This window comes from Protomyctophum parallelum (genome assembly GCF_964188405.1).
Source record: "Protomyctophum parallelum genome assembly, chromosome: 10".
NCBI lineage: Eukaryota > Metazoa > Chordata > Actinopteri > Myctophiformes > Myctophidae > Protomyctophum > Protomyctophum parallelum.
Genome location: NC_139704.1, coordinates 39,309,585 through 39,331,248, shown reverse-complemented (window position 1 = coordinate 39,331,248; position 21,664 = coordinate 39,309,585). Strand labels below are relative to the sequence as shown.

The following is a 21,664-nucleotide window of genomic DNA, read 5'->3' as shown; positions in this document are numbered from 1 at the left end:
TTCCAATCTTAGACTTTCTGAGCCAAAATGTAATTAATCCATTCATAGACTTGGAGCAAGTCATTTCCCAATCATTACGGGTTGCTACTTGCTATAGTGCCTTCCGGTCTAAATATATAATCTTTTCAAATTGTCCAATCTTTAATGCCCCATCTTTGACAGAACAAAATCGTAAAGCCCCCCCCTCCCTTTTCTGGATATAAAAGTTATAACTCCCCCTTTTAATGTTGAGGTCTGAAACTGTCCATTTTACTGACCATTCCAGTGAAATGTGACATTTGTGTTTCCAATGTATCCATGTATAGGCTCATCTCTGCACCCGGACATCCGAGGGCCATCAGTACCCAGCTCCCCGTCCTGTACTCCCAACGCATCCAACTCGGAGACCAACCTTGACACACACTTGAACATAAACCTCAACACCAGCTACCAGATGACCTACAGCTGCTCCACCGGTTTGTTTGTTTTCGACCTGTTGCACCACTTTCAGGCAGCTCTCACCGAATACACATTGCAGGGGAAGATGAATAAATTGATTGCAGTTGTACTTAGATAATATTTCTACCCAGACCCATATCGCTTTCCCTACAACAGCACTTATAGATAACTTATTGGCCTTCCTAACCTTATGAAACTGCAGTAAAATCAAATTGGGGACATGTTTTACCCCAAATCTGTTTGTCATTGGGATATTTGCACATCCCTAATGCATCCCTGTTTTGTCGTTTATCTCAGGTATGACGCCTGGCTCTCCCTTCTCCAGCCACCTGGAGTCGCCCTCCTTCCCATCCTTCTCGAGCTCGTGGAGTGACGAGTGCACCATTTGCTACGAGAATGCTGTGGACACTGTGCTTTATGCCTGCGGACACATGTGTCTCTGCTACGAGTGTGGGCTCAAACTCAAGAAGATGACCAATGCTTGCTGCCCCATCTGCAGAAGGACTATCAAAGACATTATAAAGACTTATCGAAGTACGTAGTGTGGCAAAGGCCCTCAAAGCCATTTGAAAGACAGGGGCCACAACACATCGACTTGAGACCTGTGTGTGCTAATCATGGCTTAGGTACACTGTCCCGACTCCCAAGACAGCAGTTGGGCCTACCAAAGAGTACAAAAGCCATTTGTGCATGAAATCTTGCTCAGGTACTGGAAGTCAAGATCTACAGTATATTAAATGACAATTACACAGTATGTCATGTCAGTATGTCTACAGTATGTCAGCCTTGGAAGTCTTACCTGGGTAACAGCCTGTGGTGTCTTGTTAAGGATCCAGCATTGATTGGTGATCATAAATATGTCATCTGAAACATGGTCAGGTCAACAAAAATAAAACGGTTTATCGATGCTCAAACTGGGGCTTCAGATTGTTCAGAACCAGTCCGAGAGTCTACTTATGACCACTGTATATGCCTATGGTCTCTGTATCCTTTCTATAGAGCAGTACTCTGAAGCTCTCTAACTCAATGCACAACAATAAACTCACTGGTGATAGCACCACTGCTAGGTGCCTTGAAAGTGGAGAAGCTGTCTTGAGCCGGGAAGGCAGTGAGGAACCACCATCTTGCTGATTCCATCAGGCACTACCCTTCATCATTCCTCAGAGGTCTCCACATTGACAAGTGTTGTTGTTGACAGCCATTAGAGTCAGTCTCCTGGCAAATCGAGGAAAAAAAATCAACACTAAACACTTTTATCTGGGATCCTGCAAGGAATCTCTCAGGAATAAAAAGGAGGAACAAAGAGGAATGGCCGTTGGTTTAAGTAGAGAGAGGTCATGGGAGAACGCGGTCATGGGAGAACCTGTACGTATTATAAATTACTGTAATTATAATTTAAGGGTTAAGGGAGATAAAATTATTATTTGTCAAACAAAAGCATAATTCACACAGTATATTTCCGCTTACTGTGCTCCAAGTGCCCTTTTATCAGATATGGCAGACTTGTGTGAAGGAGAAAATGTGTGAACGATCTCGCCTTAGAAGGTCACACAGTGAGCTAGGATGTAAATCAATGAAGAGCAGGGAGAGAGGAGGTGGAGAGAGGATGTCGCTGTGTTCACAGAGAGAGAGAGAGAGAGAGAGAGAGAGAGAGAGAGACGAGACACAGCGTAGGAAGGGGCACCTTGGCTGCGTGTCTGCAAGAGCGCCAAGACAAACGGTTTGCTCAGAGACACGCCACGGATATATCAAAGCTCCCATCTGATGGCTTGTTAAAATGTGGGCTCTGCGTACCTGCGTTGCATGTCCAGTCTCTCTGCCGTGTCTGGCTGCTTAGAAAGCTTTGGTGGATGGTGTAATGGGAGAAGAGTCATCCAAAATATAAACAACTGAAGGACAGTATAGTATTTTCTTTTATGGCTTATGTTTAAAGAGCGCACGTGGATGATGAATCAACCTTCCTGTTATAATAAGGTACTCATAAAAAGAGGTTATTATTCCAGTTTAAGGGTTTGCTTACTTCAGATTGCACATTTCTCTTTTAGAACTGTGTGGTACTGCATGGACAGTAGTAATGTAATGAAAAGTAGTGGAAAGAAATTAGAGCAGGAGATACAAGTTGTTTTGAAGACCATTGAAAAAATAAGCAAAACATGATTACAGTGGATTTGGGTGCACCATGTTTACATTTGGAGGGACTACAAGAGGGAGGGAACCATGTATACTTTTCACACATGTGTACAGTCAGTGACAAAGATGTAGCTTGTTATTGTTGGATGGTGTGTGAGATTTCCATTTGCATATCCATTGCAGAGTGCTGCTTCGTGTCTTTAAGGCAAATGTTTTTGAAGCTCTGTGGACATGTTCACATGAATAATGAGAATACATTATTGCTCTGAAATGTAAAGAGAAAAAAAGCCAGTTTTGTTGGTTATTGAATTATTTGTAAGATATTAAGTGGTGATTCTCCATGGTGTTTACTCGTGTCATCTCGCCACTCTTGAAGATAAATTATTAAAGGATCAGTGTCACAGTGATATCTTACTATTTCTGGGTGCCTTTTAAAAGAAGAGTCTTGGCAATGAGTCAGTTACAACACTGTAGGAACCAGTAGTGTATTGGGAAGAATATCCAGGTAGTTTCGAATCTGCAGTATACAACATAAATATACATTATAGCTATGTACAACCCACACAAGCACAAAGTTATGGTGTGATTTCCAAGAAAATGTTTTGGTGTGCTTAATATCAGTGTATTCAATTGCTGTATTGAGTGCTGTTAAATATCGCCAGAACCCAGCTGTGTCTTTGCATAATACTGGAATTTTATTGTGCTCGAGAAATGCCCAGCTTTAAATTTTTCTGCCCTTTTTGTTTTTCTGACCAAATGAGACCTTTCAAACATGAAATGCTATGAAACTTTTTAATAGAGAAGAATTATATTGGTGATATGTATAGTGTATAGTAAGTACATTATGAGATTTATTTATTTTGTCAATGTTGTTATTCACTATTTGTTCATGTATCATGTCAGATGAAACTGTTAAAGTATTGCTTATTTTATAGCCACTGAGGTAAATATGTTTGTTTTAGCTGATTTTCACTATAAAATATGCTTTTCACATGGGAATACAATACAGTGAAGCATTTGCTTACCTAATCTAAATATTTTTTGTATTGAAAATTATATTTTCCCACTTAAGCACATTTCAAGACCATATTGCAATCCTACAGTATCTGCGTTGAAGTACAGCAGTAGGTCTACTGTATGAATTATGCCAATAGAGTAGACATTCTGATTTGATTTTGTTTCTCAAATGTGACCAAAACCAAACCATTAGGCTACTTAAGTAAGAGGATTGCCCATGGCCTGGAAAAAGATATTCAGAATTGCTTTTCATTGATTGTGTGCTTAGATCAACATACATTGAATAAAACTGCTTTAAAGGTCTACTCTAAATATCTTTGATTTCATATTGCAATATCTAGCCCCACGGCCTCGAGATGGCGCTCTTGAGTCCTGGCTGGGCCTACTGATTAATCTGGAGAGATTGATACTCAACAGCGCCATCTCGAGGCAGTGGGGGGCCCACCCAATGTTGTCCAAGCACCAATATATTTTTTATTGAATCAAGCAAGAATGACTATAATGACAAAGGAATCGTTCAATGGAAGAGTAGGCCTAACGGTATATACCTATAGTATATACTCGAAGGGATAGCTAGGCGGCGCCATCTTGGGAGGTTTTCGCTATTTCTTTCAATGGGGTGACGTCACGTTCTCTTAGTAGGTCACTAGACGTCTAGACCTTAGAACAAAACAAAACCGAAAGCTCACCAAATCACTATATAACCACCAGACACTAATATAATTTATAAATGAAGCTGTGCTTTTAAAATAGTGTTAAAAATGAAAACCACGCGGTCCAATCATCACAACATAATGCTTGAGTGCACTGACAATATTGTTGCCTGCACTCGCTGCGAATGAGCAATGTTTTGTTGACCGAGGACAAAAGGGAGCTGGGTGGTGGAGAACACGTCTGCACCTGACTTTGATTTACTTCAGGTAGGTTTGTCGTTTGTGCATGGAAGGAGGATTACGTTTCTTAATGATTAAATGCATACCGTATTATACCGGTAATGGAACTTACCACACCGCTTTGCCACATTGAATTTACTAAACCATGCTGTTCGGATGGGCCGCCCCGCCCCCTGAAAGGTGTGTGGCACTGCCACTGGCATGTGTTCAATAAACTAATTAAGCTACGTTTTGATATCTAATTTGGATGACTGGATCTTGCTGACAAGTGAACCAAATGCTAGGAGCATTAAATAAAGGAAGACAAAAACCAAATTGTAAAGCTAGCTGAGGTGATTATGCAGTGTTTGTGTACATTATGCTGAAATAGTCAGCACAGCTCCAAGTAGATGTTTGGCACCATGGGGCTTAGCCCTGAAATATGTTGACTGTCTGTCATGACTGTCATCATAGCGTCATGTGAACCATGGCTACATGAAGCTCCATCATGCTACAGTACATTGCCTATTTCTAAGGGGACTACATTGCAAGAGGTTTTAGAATTTTATTTTAATAAGTACTGAAATGATAATGATAATGGATTGAACTGACGGGGCCTAGAAGAAGGACCAGTGGATCACCCATTTTGAGTTTGGATAACATTCAAATTCCCTAGCTAGCCTGTATGAATTAATGTATGTAAGATCACAGGCATTTTTGGATTAACAAGCAAATATTTATTATGAGGACTATAGTGATAGTCGCTCATTATCCAAACCCTTGTAACAGTTATTGTTATGTAGTGACTCTTCCTCACCCAGGACATGAGGAAGACAGATCAGTCATATCAAAACTTGATTATTGTAACTCTCTCCTTAATTATTGTCCGGCAGCCAACAAGCTTTTTTTGTTCAAAGTGGGAAATTTGGTATATCGTTTTATTTATTTATTATTTGTCAATATCGTTCGATCAAGGCATATGAAAATATATATATTTACACCCAAAACCAAATGATATTTATACTTCATGGATTGATTGATTGAATTGAAGTATTTATTAACAGTTTACAGTACATTTCAAGCACAACTCAATACAAAAACTGTTAACTGTGAGTGGATGACACCATAAAAGCATTACACTTGTTTACACTTCTATAGCCAAAAACAGGAAATCATAGAGGCAAAAAGGGAAAAAAATAGGGTGAGGGGAATAAGGGAGTGGGTGGGGGGGGGTGGGGGGGGGTCAGACTTTATGGGGGCCAGTTTCGAATTGCAGCTGTCCGTAGGTGCCCTTTGAGAGCGGTTTTGAAAGAGCGGTTTTGAAGGAGTCAAGGGATTCGCATGTCTTAATGACTGTTGGTAGGGCGTTCCACATTTTGGTGGCATAGGAGCGAAATTAATTTAGTCTCTTGTTAGTGCCGAATCTGGGTTGCACATGGTTTGTTGCGCTCCCTCTGGTGTTGTGGGTGTGAATTGTGAATGAATGCTTTTATGACATATTCAAAGTCAGGGCGTGATCTGTGGCGATGACACTTAATCCAACTGAATGGAATCAAGTATATGGTACAAGGGAGTCTCTGAGTCTGTATGGAAACAAGTCATTTGAAAGGGTACTTCCTTGTATATGAACATGAAGGACAGCCACCAGTGGTGCCTGGAATTGGACAGTTCCCAGTAACAGAGTGTTTACATCTCAATTCTGACACCATTGACAGTGTGTGTGTATCACTTGATGCTGTGACTGCTGTCTCAGTCAGAAGGTACCATACTGAACATTCTTGAGGGTCAATCGGTCAGCAGACCCCTCTGCAGGGCTATAACTGTCCGGCTCCTTCACAGAGATCACGTCACATGTTCATTAGATCATGCTGTATGTGCTATAGCTGGATGCGATAGCTTAATTGTGCCTTTATACCCCTCGTCTACTACAACATTAAGGGAGTATTTAGACAGGTACATGGGTATCTTGGTAGTGTATCGAATCTTGTGGACCAGACCCATTGCAAGATACTGTACTCTGGAGAGGGCGGCTTGGGTTGTCTGTCGAATATGTCCCGTGTCGGAATGGCGGGACCCTTGAAAAAAAAAGTAAAGTACCGCGGCCATTCCAAGAATTAGAAATCAATGTCGGTGTGTCGGGATGTTGAAATTGGAGGCTGATCCCTCAAAGGTTGAGGTTTTAAAATTTTCATGATTCTGAATCCATTCCTAGCATTAGTTTTGCACAGAAAACACTCCTTGGGCTAAAAATGGCAATAGCCAGTTAGCCACTTACCCAAATGTGCTGACCACATCACATTTGTGATGACGGATATGGCCGTTTTTTAGCCCAAGGACTTTTTCTTGCTTCATTTGGCAGGTGTGAAGGCTCAATCGAAGTCTGATGCGTATCAAGAACCGCATTCTACTCTGCCAAAAAACGGGGAGGTTTGCTTCGCTTCACTTCGATTCACTGAAGGTGTGAATGCAACCCGCATCAAATAAAGGAAATGAAGCAAACAATGTGGCAGATGAATGATGAGGAAACACAGTTGGAGACGGAGAAGGCATATTTTATGCAGCGGAAAGAAAAAATAAATTCTGTCTTGTCTGTAGTGCGTAAACATGGAGTGCTGTCACTGTCACTGTGTGGGGAATAGGGACTTTGATCTCGAACTTGTAAACGTCAGAGGTCGGATTAATTTTGCGCTGCTGTCTGTGTTCAGTGCGCTCAGCGCTGTGCCTCCATGCCGATAGAGGGAGAGAGAGGCCCGACGACACACTGCATGCACGTTACCGTAATTTTACGTGACGTCCTAACTATTAGTACTCTGAGTATATTTTTTATATGCATCATAGATTTCACTGTGTAGTTTATGAATTGAACACATTGATGAAGGTCCCTGCTGCATTTCCAATTGCTACGGATGACAGCACAGTGTGATGTGTGAAGGCAAACGCAGCAAATTAAATATGCAAAAATGATGCAACCATTCGCATCGAGTCTACCGAATTAGAGGTGTGAATGCGACCTCAGGCTATCAGCTGGATATCAGCTGTACATGTGCGCAGATTGTGCATGTAGGCGCGTGCGCGCGATGTGCCGTAGTACCGGGGGAAAAAAATCACCATTGATCACACCACTGATCTCGTGTTGCCAGACTGTTGCTCTCGCAACTTTCAAATGCTTCCGTCATACAGTCTGGTTGCAGTCGCGCAAATTTAATCCTAATATAATCACCTAAGCATATATAGCTTGTTGCTTAGCAGAAAAGGAAATGTAAAGATATTTAAAATATATTTTTGTGAACGGAAATGGCAGCTTCCTTTCCCTGGATTTCGGGAGGTGTAGTTCCAGAATATATAGCATTAGTGGAATAGTTGTCTGGCTACGTGAGACTACATGCTACCGTACGTAAAGCATATAGGTTGTTAATGATATGGTCATTGGTCACATAGATATAACCCCATATAAAATAAATTGCTCAATGGCAACAGCCGGTCAGCATGAATGTATACATATATAGACATTATTTTAGGGCAATAAAAAAAACTATATACGAAATTCCCACGCCCCCCGCCGGACTATTACTGGTTGTAACGTCCAGAGCTCCTGTATTACTGTATGTGGCTCAGGAAAGGATTCCCACTAGGCTATGCCTATTTTTGTGTTATTGTTTGCCATGGGAATGCGTTTGGGCTGGGATTTATGTTCAAACTTGTGATTAATGCACTTGTGGTTGAAGAGTCTGGCGAAGAGCATTTTATCCTCTGCCAACAACTTTTTCAATACATTTGATTTCAATATATGTACTAGGTTTATTGTTCAGTTAACCATGTTCAGCACCGATCAGCACCGAACTTGGCGCAAACACTGGTTAGGGCTTAGGCCTTAGGGGTCTGCCATCCGAATAGCCACACCAGTGGCCACATTACGGGCCCCTGGGGGCCCGTAATGTGGCCACAATAGCCGCACATGGGGGCACATGTGCTCCCCAGAATATCACACCATTGAAAGTAATTGCTAATTGGCATTGCCATTTACAGAGTCAGAGTGATAACTGATAAGATGCGATATAGAGTATTTTGCATGTATATTAAAACAGGTGTGCCATGAGTGTTTGACTTGCCTATGTGGTGTGCCTTGGGCGCAAAAGGTTTGATAAACACTGGTATACTGTATACACCAATGGACTGTTTATCACACATGCATCACAGACTTCTGGGTTGTATGCTGGGAAGAATGATTGATGCCGCTGGTTTATAATAATTTGTGTCCTGTGACTTGCTCTCTCCCTCCCTCCCTCTCCATTTGTGTGGCTGCCATTGATTGTATAAAGGTGTATGTTCATGGTTCATCACTCAACTTTCTCCTTCTCGCTCTGTTCCACAGGTTGAAGAGTACATGCTGCATGACAAGAGCTTCTCTTCATCACAGAGATAAGTCCTGCCCCCTACAGGAGTTTTTAATTTCCGTCAAACTCCCTGGTGGCACGAGTTGTAACTGACTTAGAACTGCCAAGAACCTGGATAGTGACGTTGCAATGATCACTCGGTCTTGTAGGTTTACATTTTACAACATCCGGAAGGATCAGACACTTAATTCTCACCAAGGAGTCTGCCTACAGTGCCCAGCTCCTTATCCAGGCTTCAGTCATCTACACAGTTGACTATTGCCAACTCCCTCCTTTTTGGAATCCTAGCATGCCCTTACTTAACTTCACAAAATGTTCACGTCTCCTCCTTTGTGTTCCCTTCATTGGCCTCTGCGTGGTGCCCGCACCCAGTACAAATCACTGGTGAGGCCCTACAAGGCAGCCAAGGGCATGGCAACCAAATATGTTCAGGACATGATCAAACCCCCAACCCTTCCTGCTCACTTAGATCAGCTACCACCGGAAGGCTGTTTGAGCCTTCCCTAATACAACCTGGCCGTCTCTCCGCACATCCTCTCTCCTGGCTCAAAAAATGTGGAATAAACTCCCACTTGTAGTCAGAACTAGGAAGTGTAAAGGGTATAAAAATCCAGGAATTCCATAAAAAGTCCTTGAGGTTAAGTTAAATTTAAATATATTATTTTGAGGGGAAAAAAGCTAAACTAGGTTGTAGGCATGTTTAGGTTAATCATGATTCCTATATACTCTGGGCATATACAGTACGTAGGTCTACTTTTTCAAAGTGAGAGACGCCGATGGACATACAGTAACATGAGAGAGGGAGCTCCTCTGGTCTCGTGGAGCCAGACAAGTAGCGGTATTCCACAATCTCTGAATGCTATATAGAGCCTGTACACCTCCCAAATCCGAGGCATATTTATATATATATTTTTGATTTTTGATTTCCATTTCTGCTAAGAAGCAAGCTATACTGTACATTATGCTTATCACAAAAGTTCAACTCAACTAAATGAGATCTGACAGTGAGGAAGTACAGATATTGAAACCTGAGGACCTCCTTAATTTATGTTTTAAAAATGGTATTCAAGAGTTTTGTTTTTCACGTAATTTAGGTTAAAGTTCAATTTAACTATATTGTTGCCTCCCCCTGGCCAGCCGGGACGCCTGATGGAGGGGAAAGGAACTGGTTGGAATAACGTGCTCCTTCCACGCGCTACGTCCAACCAGGGAAACTCCCCCCTGTCAGGTGTAAAGGAGCAACTTGGACACTCAAGCATGAAGGAAGCATGAGTTAAAGTCCGTTGCTCTCCCTAGGTTGGCGGAGGGTGTGTAGAGCCCAGGATCACATCACAGGATGATTGACACAGGGGTGAAAAATGGGTTACAAAATCGTGGGACAAAAAATATAAATTGAACTATATTGTTGTTGTTTTGAATGCTTTAAAATTATTTCTGCTTATGATATACCGGTAATACAAGGTTTGTTTATATCTGGCATGGTATATTTCCATTTACACCTTGAAGTTTCCTGGAATTTTGCAACCCTTCAGAACGTCACTCACTCGCAATTTTCTATCGCTGTCTGAAGACTCACCTATTCAGAATCACTCTATCCTTATTGTCAACTTTTATTTTTATTTTTTATTGTCACCTTTTTCTATAGATGCTAGTTATGCATATATGTTTCATTTGTTTTACCACAAATGTTAAGAATGGATATTTGGATAGCATGTTATTTAGACATAATTGCTAATTTTGTCCACGACATAATTGCTAATTTTGTCCACGTTTTTTTCTCATTTTCTTTTATCTTATTATCTTCTTTGCACTTATAGTTGACATTGAAAATACTTTTGATATATACATGTTGGATGCTGCTTTGTGATGCAAATGTTTTTGATGCTTTATTCTTTTTTATTATTATGCTTTATTATTTCATAGATGCTGCACTTGAGCATTTGTGGTATGCCCAAGCCTTCTCCAGGACCACCTGCTGTCATCTTGCTTCTAGCTACATCATCCACTGGTAAGGAAAGACTGGGAAGAGATGATATTGTCTTACATCATGTCAGCTTGCTTGAAACAGACAACCCCTGATGTTCCCTCAACTTCTCGTAATGTTTTCAAAGAACACAGCAGCAAGACACAGAAAATACAACTAAACATAACACAAAATAAAATTGTTAATATAAGGCTGGGAGCGGAAATAAAAGAAGGTTGCATTGCCATTCCCGGCTTGAAGGAATAATTCCTACGGCTATTATTTACATATTTTTCAACAATTAATCACATCTTTGTCTTCTTTGAACGTATGCCTGTGATCCACACAGAAGTCTGGAAGTGCAGCTGGAATGGTAAAAATGTATTCAGAGTGAAGCAACCCTTAAATAAATATTATAGCATGCAAAAATCTTTCCATCATTAATGGCTCCATGCTAGTGCTGCCACCTGGTAGCAAAGACAACGGCCATGTTTGAAATATACGTGACCGTGATATACATTTATTTCTACTAGTCCTTACCCTTTCGAATATATGAACACCAAATTATGTACAGTGTGGGCAATGCGATTTAATCATATTATTGTATGTATTTTGAGGTGTAAACAGTCTGGTGTCAAAGGCACGTCGGGCAAGTAGTACAGAAACAATTCTGGTGAAATTTCAAAATGTGGTTGGCTCAAAGGCACAGACTCCTTCGGGAATATAGCCCCCTCCCACTGATTTAGCTAGCCAATTACAATGTCCAGTCACCCCTGTGATCGTATATAAGTAATTTGGAGGGGATTTATCCCCCCAAAATCATGTTTTTGCAACAAACATTTATTTGGGGTGGACAAATTCCGTTTGTGATTTGGAAGCCGATTACGGCCGAACGATATGGACTCAAACTTCTGCCTGTGGTGTTTTAATTTGTAAGATTTGGACAAAATCTGTAGGTGTTTTGAAGAAAATTCAAAATGGGGGAAAATCGATCCTGATGGCTGAAGCAAATGGGCCTATATGGGGAGATGTGTCATTACCCAAATAATCCAGGGAAAGAAATATTTTGATTTGATGACCTATGGTTCAAGACATATTAGGCAAAATGTAAAGTGGGCTGTTATAGCTCCACCATGATGTAATTATTTATTACATTAATTTTAATAATTATTAACCTTCCGGTTTCTGAGAGAAAAATACTTGAATGTGACTTTTTGCATTTTCCTCACGGTTTCTGAGAGAAAAATACTTGAATGTGACTTTTCGTATTTTCCCTGTATAAGTCTATGGAGAAAATGTATTCACTAATTACTAATACATTTAATTAACAGTGTTAAATTTGTTGAGTTGAAAAAAGGGCTTTGTTAAGAACTCCATAATGTAATGGTCAGTGCCTGTGTGGAAATTCAGAGCGATTGGTGCAGCGAGTGAGGATGTGTGTTTCAGATATTCATTCAGACAGACTTTCCTTAAATTATGTTAGCTGTATAGCTACATTGATACTGTCAGTATTTATGATTGACTAACGTATGATGGAGATTACACAATTGTACAACATACAGAATTACCTGGGAAATGAGTATTGGGACTCTAGTCAGTAATTTGACTGTTATATTTGTGTATATTGAATTCATGCCCGGTTGTGATAAACCAACACAGACAGCAACTTGAAATGCTTTTCCTGTGGACAAATTAAGCACTTAAAATGTAGGCCTATAGCCTACTTTGTGGCACCGTGTTACTCAACCGACATAATGCATTTACAAATATAAAAGTGCCATCATGACTCACAACACTGTTTTCCCAAACAGTGGGTCGGGACCATAGAGTATTAAAAGGATAGAGACTGAACTGGCGCGAAGCTCCGCTATTCATGTCAGTGGAAGTTGCTCAGTGGCGTTTTGAAGCCGCCGGAGGGACCGTCTATTTCCGCCTTTTTGGGCGCATTTTACCTCCAAAATTTGGAGGTCAAATGCGGAAGTGCAACCGAGCGCTCAATGTTAAAGCTCAGCTGCACTGGGTTTCCTCGTCATGAATCCACGGGTCCGCCTGCAGTCCTTCCTCTTACCACTAGGGCCCAGCGCTTCAACATTGGAGTGCCTAGCTGGCCCCTTGGTCGGGACCCATATCTGGGTCATGGACCATTGTTTTAATTATTATTTCAAAAGATTTTCAAAACGTTTTTTTTTTCATTTATTCCAATATTTAGAGGGGAACAATTAAGACGTAGTAGTCATACAAGCTTGTAGATTTTGGTCCGGAGGAGACATCAAATTTCTTTTTTTAAGTCTCAAGCTAAAAGGTTTGGGAACCATTGGTCTAGGTCACAACCTCACACTACTGTGATCAGTGTGACGTTGATAACAACTAGGGGTGTGAAAAAAGTAATTAACAATAAATATTTAAAGTCACTTATTTAAACTGAAACATACAAAGGAATGTGTTGCCTATGGCCAGGTGTAATACTAATTTAGTAGTAGGCCTACATTGATAGGCTCTGTGCATAACTGTAATTCTGGGTTTCCAGAAGGTGTATGACGTGTAACCTGTTCCAGTTCATTTTCCCATAGCTAGATTTCAACTGGAATCACATTTTTCCATGTTGTTCGTTCGGTAGTACCAAATGTGGATATCAATATTATTGGCCATTTTTAAGCTGGGCATATAGCAAATTTTAATTCAGAACCCCTTGATAGTCTTAAAAACCAAATCAATTTGACTTCAGCACAGCACATTTTCCACAATTCTGCCTGGTCTACAACACTTGGTATTGGCTTTTGATACGTGCAAATTTCTTATTTGTTGGATAACATTGTTTCATGCAGTAATTTGCAGACAATTTCTTATTTTTCTAGCTAAACCAAGCACTTAGTTAGTTTACTAAACTAGTGTACTAGCACTACATACTCGTGTGTACTATTAATCCATTTAACGTGGAGAATGCCCCTGTACCCTGGGGATTTGGGCTAACTTGGACAAAGCCCTTATAATGCCCTTAACCTAGGCCAATACTTGTGTGCCTGTATCTGAAGAGACTATAGCATTTCCAACAGCTCCTACCTCATTGCTGTCCCAGTCAAGTGTTTAATGGAATTACACTGATTTTCCATGGAAATTTAAATGGCCAATAAAAAAAGGCAGTCACGTTTCAGCCTCTCTAATGCTCAAAGGGACCATTCTGCACGGTAGTATGCCTTGTGTTACATCCCAGCACATGAATAACAACGACAAGAGGCTTTTAGTAAACAGCCATAACTCACACAGAAAGTGTTTAGAGCGGAGGTATGTAGACCTGGCCAGAGTGAACATCATCTGTTATTTACTACTCTGCTGGCCTGGCGCTAATGTGGGACTGTTTTACACTGCACTCCCATACGTACAAATACTGCCCTGTGACGTCTGGATATGAAACAGGCAGCGGCGGCCATTGTTCATGGCCAAGTATTCTCAGGGGATGGATGTTGGATGGGGGGGCTGAGTGTTGGGGCATACACAGCCGGGGTTTGTGAAAGTGACATGAATACAGTATATCTCTCTCTGGTGTCTGTGTGTACGCACAGACTTTCCACTCAGACCTCTCAGTGAACCTGGCCACCCTTTTTCGAAAGGCTTAAAGGGCCTTGTCTGATATCTCCTCTCACCAGTCAAATGGTCAAATGCATTTGTGATGTGACAGGATTCAGGAAGGATATTGGATTTGTATTCCAGAAAGGTGGCGTACTAATGATTTCCACCCTCAATCAGACATCACATGCTGAGTGCTTGTGTTTGTGCATCAGCTGCTGCTAAGACTTTAAGCTTTGGGTGTACTGTTGGACAAGAAAGCCCTTTCCTTGAGCACTGAGAAAGAGAGACAGAGACAGCAGAGGCTGTCAAGAGCCAGCCTCTGCTGACAAGTGCAATTATATCAATATGAGCAAAATGTTCTCATTTTGTTCTGAGAAATGATTAAAAAGCAAAGTCATGATAATGATGATTGAGATTCCCTCACACACCATTGTCTCAGTTTGTTGATAAAAAGAGGGGAGAGAGAATTTCATTGAGCTGTTGGTTGTTGCTGCCCTCCAGAGGCCATGGAGAGTTGTACCGGCTTAATGTCTTCAGAATACATTAGCGTTGTGTTGTGTCAGCCATTGTAATTTAATTGCAAATGAGCAATCCATTCAGCCACTAACAGCTAAGGCTGTTAGGCCTATATAAAAGATTTATTTTCAACTACATAGAAAAATCATACTGTAAGCTCCTATTTGTGAAATGTTTGAAAGCCTGCGGCCCTGAACATAATGAACATATCAATCTTTGACCTTTCATATGACAAGAAACACAAGCACTGAACACAACCTGCCAACACTGCCATACAATTAGCTGAGCCAAGGAAGAAAGTAACTTACTTCAACCTTTTGTCGAATTGCCTCAAGAGGACATGTTTCTCACATTGTGTAGTCTGGCCTTGTACCTTGTGCCACTTTTCCTGTCTTTTAAAGATTATTTTTGGAAAGCATTTCTTGCTTTACAGTACAGTAGGAAAGAGTCAGAGAGAGGGTACTAGGGTAGGGACACTACTATTGGGCCTATGTACAGTACATCTATGTTATATAAATATGAACTGATTAAACAATCTAATATCCTAGCTCTCAGTTTTTAAGTGACATATTGTACTTAGAGTTTCTTTATCTTATTTCAGTTTCACTGCATCAGCCAGGTAAAGCTACGCAGGTCGAGTGCATCACAGAAACGGGACAATGGCAAGAGAGGACACTACATCTTCATCAGGAAGATGTAGTGTACCTCAAAACGTTGTCCATCTCTGTACTCTGCACTGCACCTATAATAAAAAGGCGGCAGAGTCACTCCAGTGCCTTCCTTTTCACCTCATTGTTCTTTTGATTTTGAGGATTTCCATTTCCATTTCAAGCAACAAACATTCCGAACGACAGGTGATATCTAAGACACTCATATAACTTACGTAGCACTAAGCTGCAAAATCTTGTGTCTAGACTGAATGTGGATGAAGTAGTCCATCCAACACATTTGACATGATAATCCTACAGGGTTGTACATTTTGTCATATTTCAGGTTAATACATTTCAGGTTCAGCATACAATGCTGTTTTCCAATGTTGGAAAATACACTTGTGTAGCTTCTGACTGTGGGACTGCAATGCCACGTTCATAATTCAAACCTTGACTCTGTCAGATGCTATCTTAAGCTGGCCACTGACCACTGAAAGAAATCCAGCCAAAGTCAAAATACAGGTCTTACTAGAACAGTGTTTCTTGGGAGAAGTGGGAAATGTTGTTTGACAAAAGCAGGAATTCATGTTTAAGGTAAGTACCTTAAATATGAATTCCTGCCTTTGTCAAACATTTCCTTTACTTTGAATAGACTCAACGAGATTTTCACTCTGTAACTTTATTCTCATTTTTATCCGTTCTGTCAGTCAAGTCATTCTGTAATTCTATCTTCATCCATGTTTCTCCTCAGCGAGTTGGCCAGTTGATCTGAAATTCACTGACCAGTGACATTACAGTATAGTACAGTATGTTCATGTTTGTTACAGCCCACTTTATCCAATAGTGCTGCACGATTCTTGCTCAAATGTGATTCTCATCTCATTACTACATAAAAAATGTGGCACATGGAGCCAACTACTGTGGCTTTAAACAGACAACATCAAAGTGCTTGACTTAAACCTCTTTTAAAGTCTCCCTTGTAGCAAAAACACGAGTAACTAAAATGAATTGGGCAGTCAGCTAGTGCTGCACGATTCTTGCTTGCTTTAGAAAGGAGATTGCATGGATGTCTGAATCTAGATCTCGATTTTTTCAATTAATTGTGCAGCACTACTTTCCAACCCGTTATACGCAGTATAACGGGTTGGAATACTAAAGCCCATCACACACCGCCTGCGAACGCCTCCGTTATTTTCAATGAACCTATCCCACACCGACACACGTTCACGCCTCGCCTGACGCTCCGTCCAATACGCCACTGTTCTATACTTCTATTTTCCAGGCGTTGCCGCGTCGCTGCACACCCGGTGTGTGTTGGGCTTAATACTATCCCCTGTGACCAAAACATTGCCCTTAGACCCAAATGCTCATAAATTGTTCACGTTATGGCACATTATCTTTTATACCAAATAGATGCCATATCATTTAGCATTTTGGGCACTTAATCAAATCTAAAAAGAAATGGGTAGTAAAAAGTGATGCTTTACAACACATACTAAAGAGAAGGTTCAGCGAAACTGCTGCTGATGCACTGCAACTTGCTATTCACAAGCTGACGGTCCTTGGCCTGCTGCTTCATGTCCTAACATAATGATTAAAACCATAGCATGACTAACAAAGACACAAAGAATATCACATACCTGTGAGAAAAGCAAATTAAAATGATGCACATCTTATTGTGCAAAAGTGCATTTATTTACTTCATTCATTTGGCACTTCATTATCATCATTGGTCACATAGTTACCATGAAACAAAAGTGAGTTTCCTGACACTACTCCAGTTTAAGCGTTGTGTCAGTTGTACTGCCCAGCAGAAACTTAGGTTAACATGCTTTATATTGAGTCCTTTTGGGGATAATTGTTGTAGAACTTGTAGTTGTGAACAGTTGTGAATCAAATAATAATATAGGAAGGAAAGAAATTATGCTGATATACGAGAACATTTCATTATCCAGACCATCATGTACAAAATGTGTTTTTTTGAGTAATGAATAAATATCGGTTACTCAGGGGAGTAACATTTTTGACAATTATCTAACAAATAAAGAGAAGAAATTACTGATATTTTAATTCAAATCTATATTAGGATCATCAGGGACTTTTCTGACAGATCCTTGATGGGCTCTAAACAGATTGAGGAATAGGGAAATCTCGTGACAAGCAGATACATACAATATATTCATTAGGCAAAATATAAAAAATATTGAAATAGGCAAAATATTAAATTTCACATGTAGGTAAAAGTAAATACATGCAAAAAGACAATATCAGGGAGAGACTAACACAAATAAGCTCTGGCAAAGACATATTAGACTATTTTACTTACAAAATACAAAAAAGATGTTTTACGTTATTTTCAACAGCCCAAGGCATTGTCGTTATAATAGAAGCGTTTCAGACATGCTGTAAGCTAAGTGCTTTAAAGTGAAATCAAGAACATAACCATATAAAATGAAAAGAATGTTCAAGGATTTAAAACTGAAGAACTGAATTACTTTCAGACGGTTAGGGTGTTTCAAGTTAACAGTAATCTCTTTAAAATGGTATAGCAAACTACTTAAAAGGTAAATAGTTGCTTGCTCGTATTGGTGTTCTTTTTTAGTCATCACCAAGCCTTAGTATCGCTCCCATTGCCTGTCCCAGGTGCCGTATCAAACAGATTACTTTTACACAATTTCACTTTTGGAGATATCACAAGTTGATCTGCCAGCTAATGCTGGCAGAGGTACCTATTATGGTTTAAATTCTTACTTGACATTATATTGTTAACCTTTTTATAAAACACACAAATAAATGCCTCTGTGTAAGTAGTCTTTACACACGTCCAGAGTTCTGCCAGCTCCAAACATGAGTGCTAGTGCTTTCTCTCAAGGTAATTTGAGGGAACCCATCCTTTCCTTGGCCTGCCACTGTCTAGAACTTTGCAGTACCACCAGCCATTGGGGTTTCGTTCCAAAACCTCCAGAGTGGTCCCCTCTGGGAATCCCATGGTCTCCTCATCACCATGGTAATCTGCTATGGAGACATACATCTCTCTGAGGTTGTTATGGATGATGTGGGGCTTTGGCTTCACTGTGGATACCGGGAGAGCGTTCTTGGGAGAGACGTGGCCGAGAGACTCTGAGCTACCAGTACCAGGTCTGCTCCTGTTGGATAATACTGTGTTAATGATTGCCTCTGTGTTGCGTGGCGCCATGCCGAAGGAGGCATTCCGCCGCACAGTGGGGCTGGAGCGTGGGTGGTCAGTGGAGTTGAGGGATTCATTCCTCCTGAGAGAACTGACGGGACTGGGCCGGTCCACGATGGGGGCTGATATGAAGACAGACTGAGGTCTGACCACCTGCTGCTGTTTGATAGCATTCTGCTTCAGAGATCCGTTGACCAGACTGGTGGGTTTGGAGATCCCCCCTGGTGGCTTGGAGGGTATGGGTGGTGTGACTCTCTTCAGGTTCTGGTTGATGTTGTTCAGGACCTGGACTCTCTGTTCATTCTTCTCAAGGCTGTTAGACTTGCTCAAGCTGCCCGGTTTGGTGGGGGTACCATCGGACTCTGACCCAGCAGCCATGTCATCTGGCTGCCTGACAGGCTCCAGGAAGTAAGTTGGAGCCCAGCCTTCGCTATCGCCCCAACGGACGAACCACCAGCCACTCTCCTGCTTCTCCACAACTTCCACCTCCACCCCTGCAGGGAAGCTGAGCTCACATTCTTGGACCTTGTCATAAGGGTCTGTTGTGCGATAAAGGCTGCAACCCTCCAAGTCAGAATCTCCCCGGCTGCCCTTGGAATAGATGGAGATGTCAGACGTGCTTTGGGAAGAGAAGGAGTCCTCAGAGGAGATAACCGAAGCAGTTTCTGAGTCCTCTCCTTTGGAGGCCTTGGTGCCATTCTTTAGCTGCCCTGTTGGCCTTAGCTGTCTTCTTAGGGTGCTGATGTCCATCTTTTCTGCACTGGAGGTCTTGGACAGCTGGGGTTTAGGCCTTACTACCGGCTTAGGTTTAGAAGAAGATTTGGTGGAAGAGGGCGTCTTGTTCTCCTCTTGGTCTTTCTTAGGTCTGGACTGCTGGGACAGGTCTGGTGTGGATTCATTAGAGGCAGATTTATGACTGGAGGCCTCCCCAGCTTTGGTCGAAGACGTGCTTCCATTCAAGTTGATCTTGAGCTTGTTCCCTCCAGCTCTTCTTCCCCCTAAAGTGGTCTTTAAATTTGCGGCCCTTCCATTTTCAGACAGGACACTTGTCTTGGAGGAATTAGAGTCTCTGCTGCACTGCCTCTCCGGAGTCTCTCGGAAGGGCCTGAAGCCGTCGTTCTCATAAATACACTCTTCCTCTGCCTCACCCTCTTCAAACGACTCGCCCATCTTGAAGGAGGCACTGTGAAGCGACGAAGCTGGGGAGGGCTTGGGAGAGGGCTGAAAACCCTTCTCTGATGAGGTGTCCTCATTCTTGCTATCCACCAAGGAACTGTCTCCTCGCAGGAATTCAAACTCGGACTCCATGTCTAGGTCGCCAATTGCCGGGACATCATATTCTGGCTCCTCATACACAGGCCTGCCAGGAGACACAGGGGATTCTGGAGCCTCAGAGCCAGGACTGCTGGGGGGTGCAGTCTCTACTGAGTCCTGCTTCTTAACGGGTGGAGCTGGAGGTGGAACTTTGGGTCGGCTCAGTGTGCTTGTTCTCCGGTTCAGGTTTGGCTTTTTCCGTTTGTCAATATAGGCGCAGGGAGCCCAGCCCTCCTTCTCTCCTATCTGGACATACCACCAGCCGCCCGAGTTCTTTTCAATCACCTATGATACATGCCCAAGAAAGAGTCAGTTTAATATTGGTGGCAGTGTAATATCCTTTAACTTGTTCTTTAACACAAGCTAGTGCCATTGCTAAGGTGATTCCACTGCTTTATACATATGTGTGTGATTATTATGCAAGAACAAGATGGTCATGTAAAGGAACATCTTGAAAATCTGATTTAGCTTACCTCAGCTTTCTGTCCTCCATTAAAACTGATACCATCTGATATACATGACTGAAATTCTGCAATAGTGTAATACTCTGCTTCAACAGTAGGGGGCTCTGGAGGTGAAGGCATTTGGAATCCCTAAAATGAGAGTGGCACAATTAATTATAATGCTATGCTGTGGACCAAAGAAAATGTGTGGAAAGGGGGAAGAAAACATACCAAGGTTGCATCTCTTCGGGGTGGTGGTTTTTGCCTGAGAATTGGTGAACCTGTTCCCAAAAACAACAGATGCATGTGATTGGTATTACTACTTTATGGGCAGATGCCATGCCAAGTATGAGCAAACAGTCACACAAATGCAACGTACCGATCTCAACTCTGTGAGGAGCAACACGGGCTACAGCTGGGGAAGCAGGCTCTGCTTTGCTCTTCACTTCTTGTGGTGTGTTGCCAGGGCTGGTGTCAGAGCAGGGGATAGGCAGGCTGATCTCCCTCCTAAGCACACGGGGGCTTTCCTCTGGGAGGCCCTCAGTCTGCACATCCTTTTCACTCAGGGCTTTCTTGTTGAGCAGGTTGCTGATCTCCATGATGTTGCCAATAATCTCCACTGGACCAGTCACAGTCTTCTTACGGGGGGAGAGCTCATCCTTCGCTTGCTTTAGATAGGAGGCTGGAGCCCAGCCCTCCTTATCTTGGTACCTGGTAGGGCAGAATTGGCAAAAGAGGGATATATATTATGTATATATTAGATATGCATAGGAAGTGAACCAAATGTCTCATGTCTGCCCTGTCACATTATCTGGAACCGTGACCCGACCATTACCTGATGAACCACCAGCCTTCTAGGTTCTTCTGTATCACCTCCACAATGACTCCTTTCTCAAAGGCGATCTCATCCTTCCCCTGGCCGGTGTAGGGCTGCACTGTTACATACTTCTCTTCTGCCAAGGTCAGAGGAGAAAGGTTATGAGAAAGGCTCATGTCAGTCTGGAGTAATGGCATATTATTCAAGAAGATAAAAAGATCTAAAGGTCTTTTATCTTGAGAGAGAAGAAAAAAGGAAGTGATGCATATCTAAAAATGTCATAATGGTATCATCAGAATCCCAGGCAATATGTCTTTCTCGTCAAATACATGGCACAATGGTATGTAATAATAGTA

General features: G+C 41.8%; 2 protein-coding genes across 3 annotated transcripts in view; one reads left to right on the top strand and one right to left on the bottom strand.

The window, feature by feature from the left end:
- The window catches only part of LOC310866220 (E3 ubiquitin-protein ligase NEURL1-like), a 35,419-nt gene extending 31,547 nt beyond the window's left edge, over positions 1-3,872 (top strand). The window contains exons 5-6 of the mRNA XM_083775707.1: positions 306-455; positions 736-3,872. Of these exons, the coding sequence (XP_083631833.1) occupies positions 306-455; positions 736-980 (395 nt within the window). The 3' untranslated portion in view covers positions 981-3,872. The remainder of the gene's footprint in view (positions 1-305; positions 456-735) is intronic.
- Positions 3,873-17,203: 13,331 nt separating this feature from the next.
- LOC310866077 (SH3 and PX domain-containing protein 2A-like) overlaps positions 17,204-21,664 on the bottom strand; it is a 66,867-nt gene continuing 62,406 nt past the window's right edge. For both annotated transcript variants that reach the window (XM_083775382.1, XM_083775383.1), the window contains 5 exons: positions 21,327-21,444; positions 20,871-21,202; positions 20,723-20,772; positions 20,522-20,641; positions 17,204-20,333 (listed from right to left, as the gene is read on the bottom strand). In XM_083775382.1, the coding sequence (XP_083631508.1) occupies positions 18,402-20,333; positions 20,522-20,641; positions 20,723-20,772; positions 20,871-21,202; positions 21,327-21,444 (2,552 nt within the window). In that variant the 3' untranslated portion in view covers positions 17,204-18,401. The remainder of the gene's footprint in view (positions 20,334-20,521; positions 20,642-20,722; positions 20,773-20,870; positions 21,203-21,326; positions 21,445-21,664) is intronic.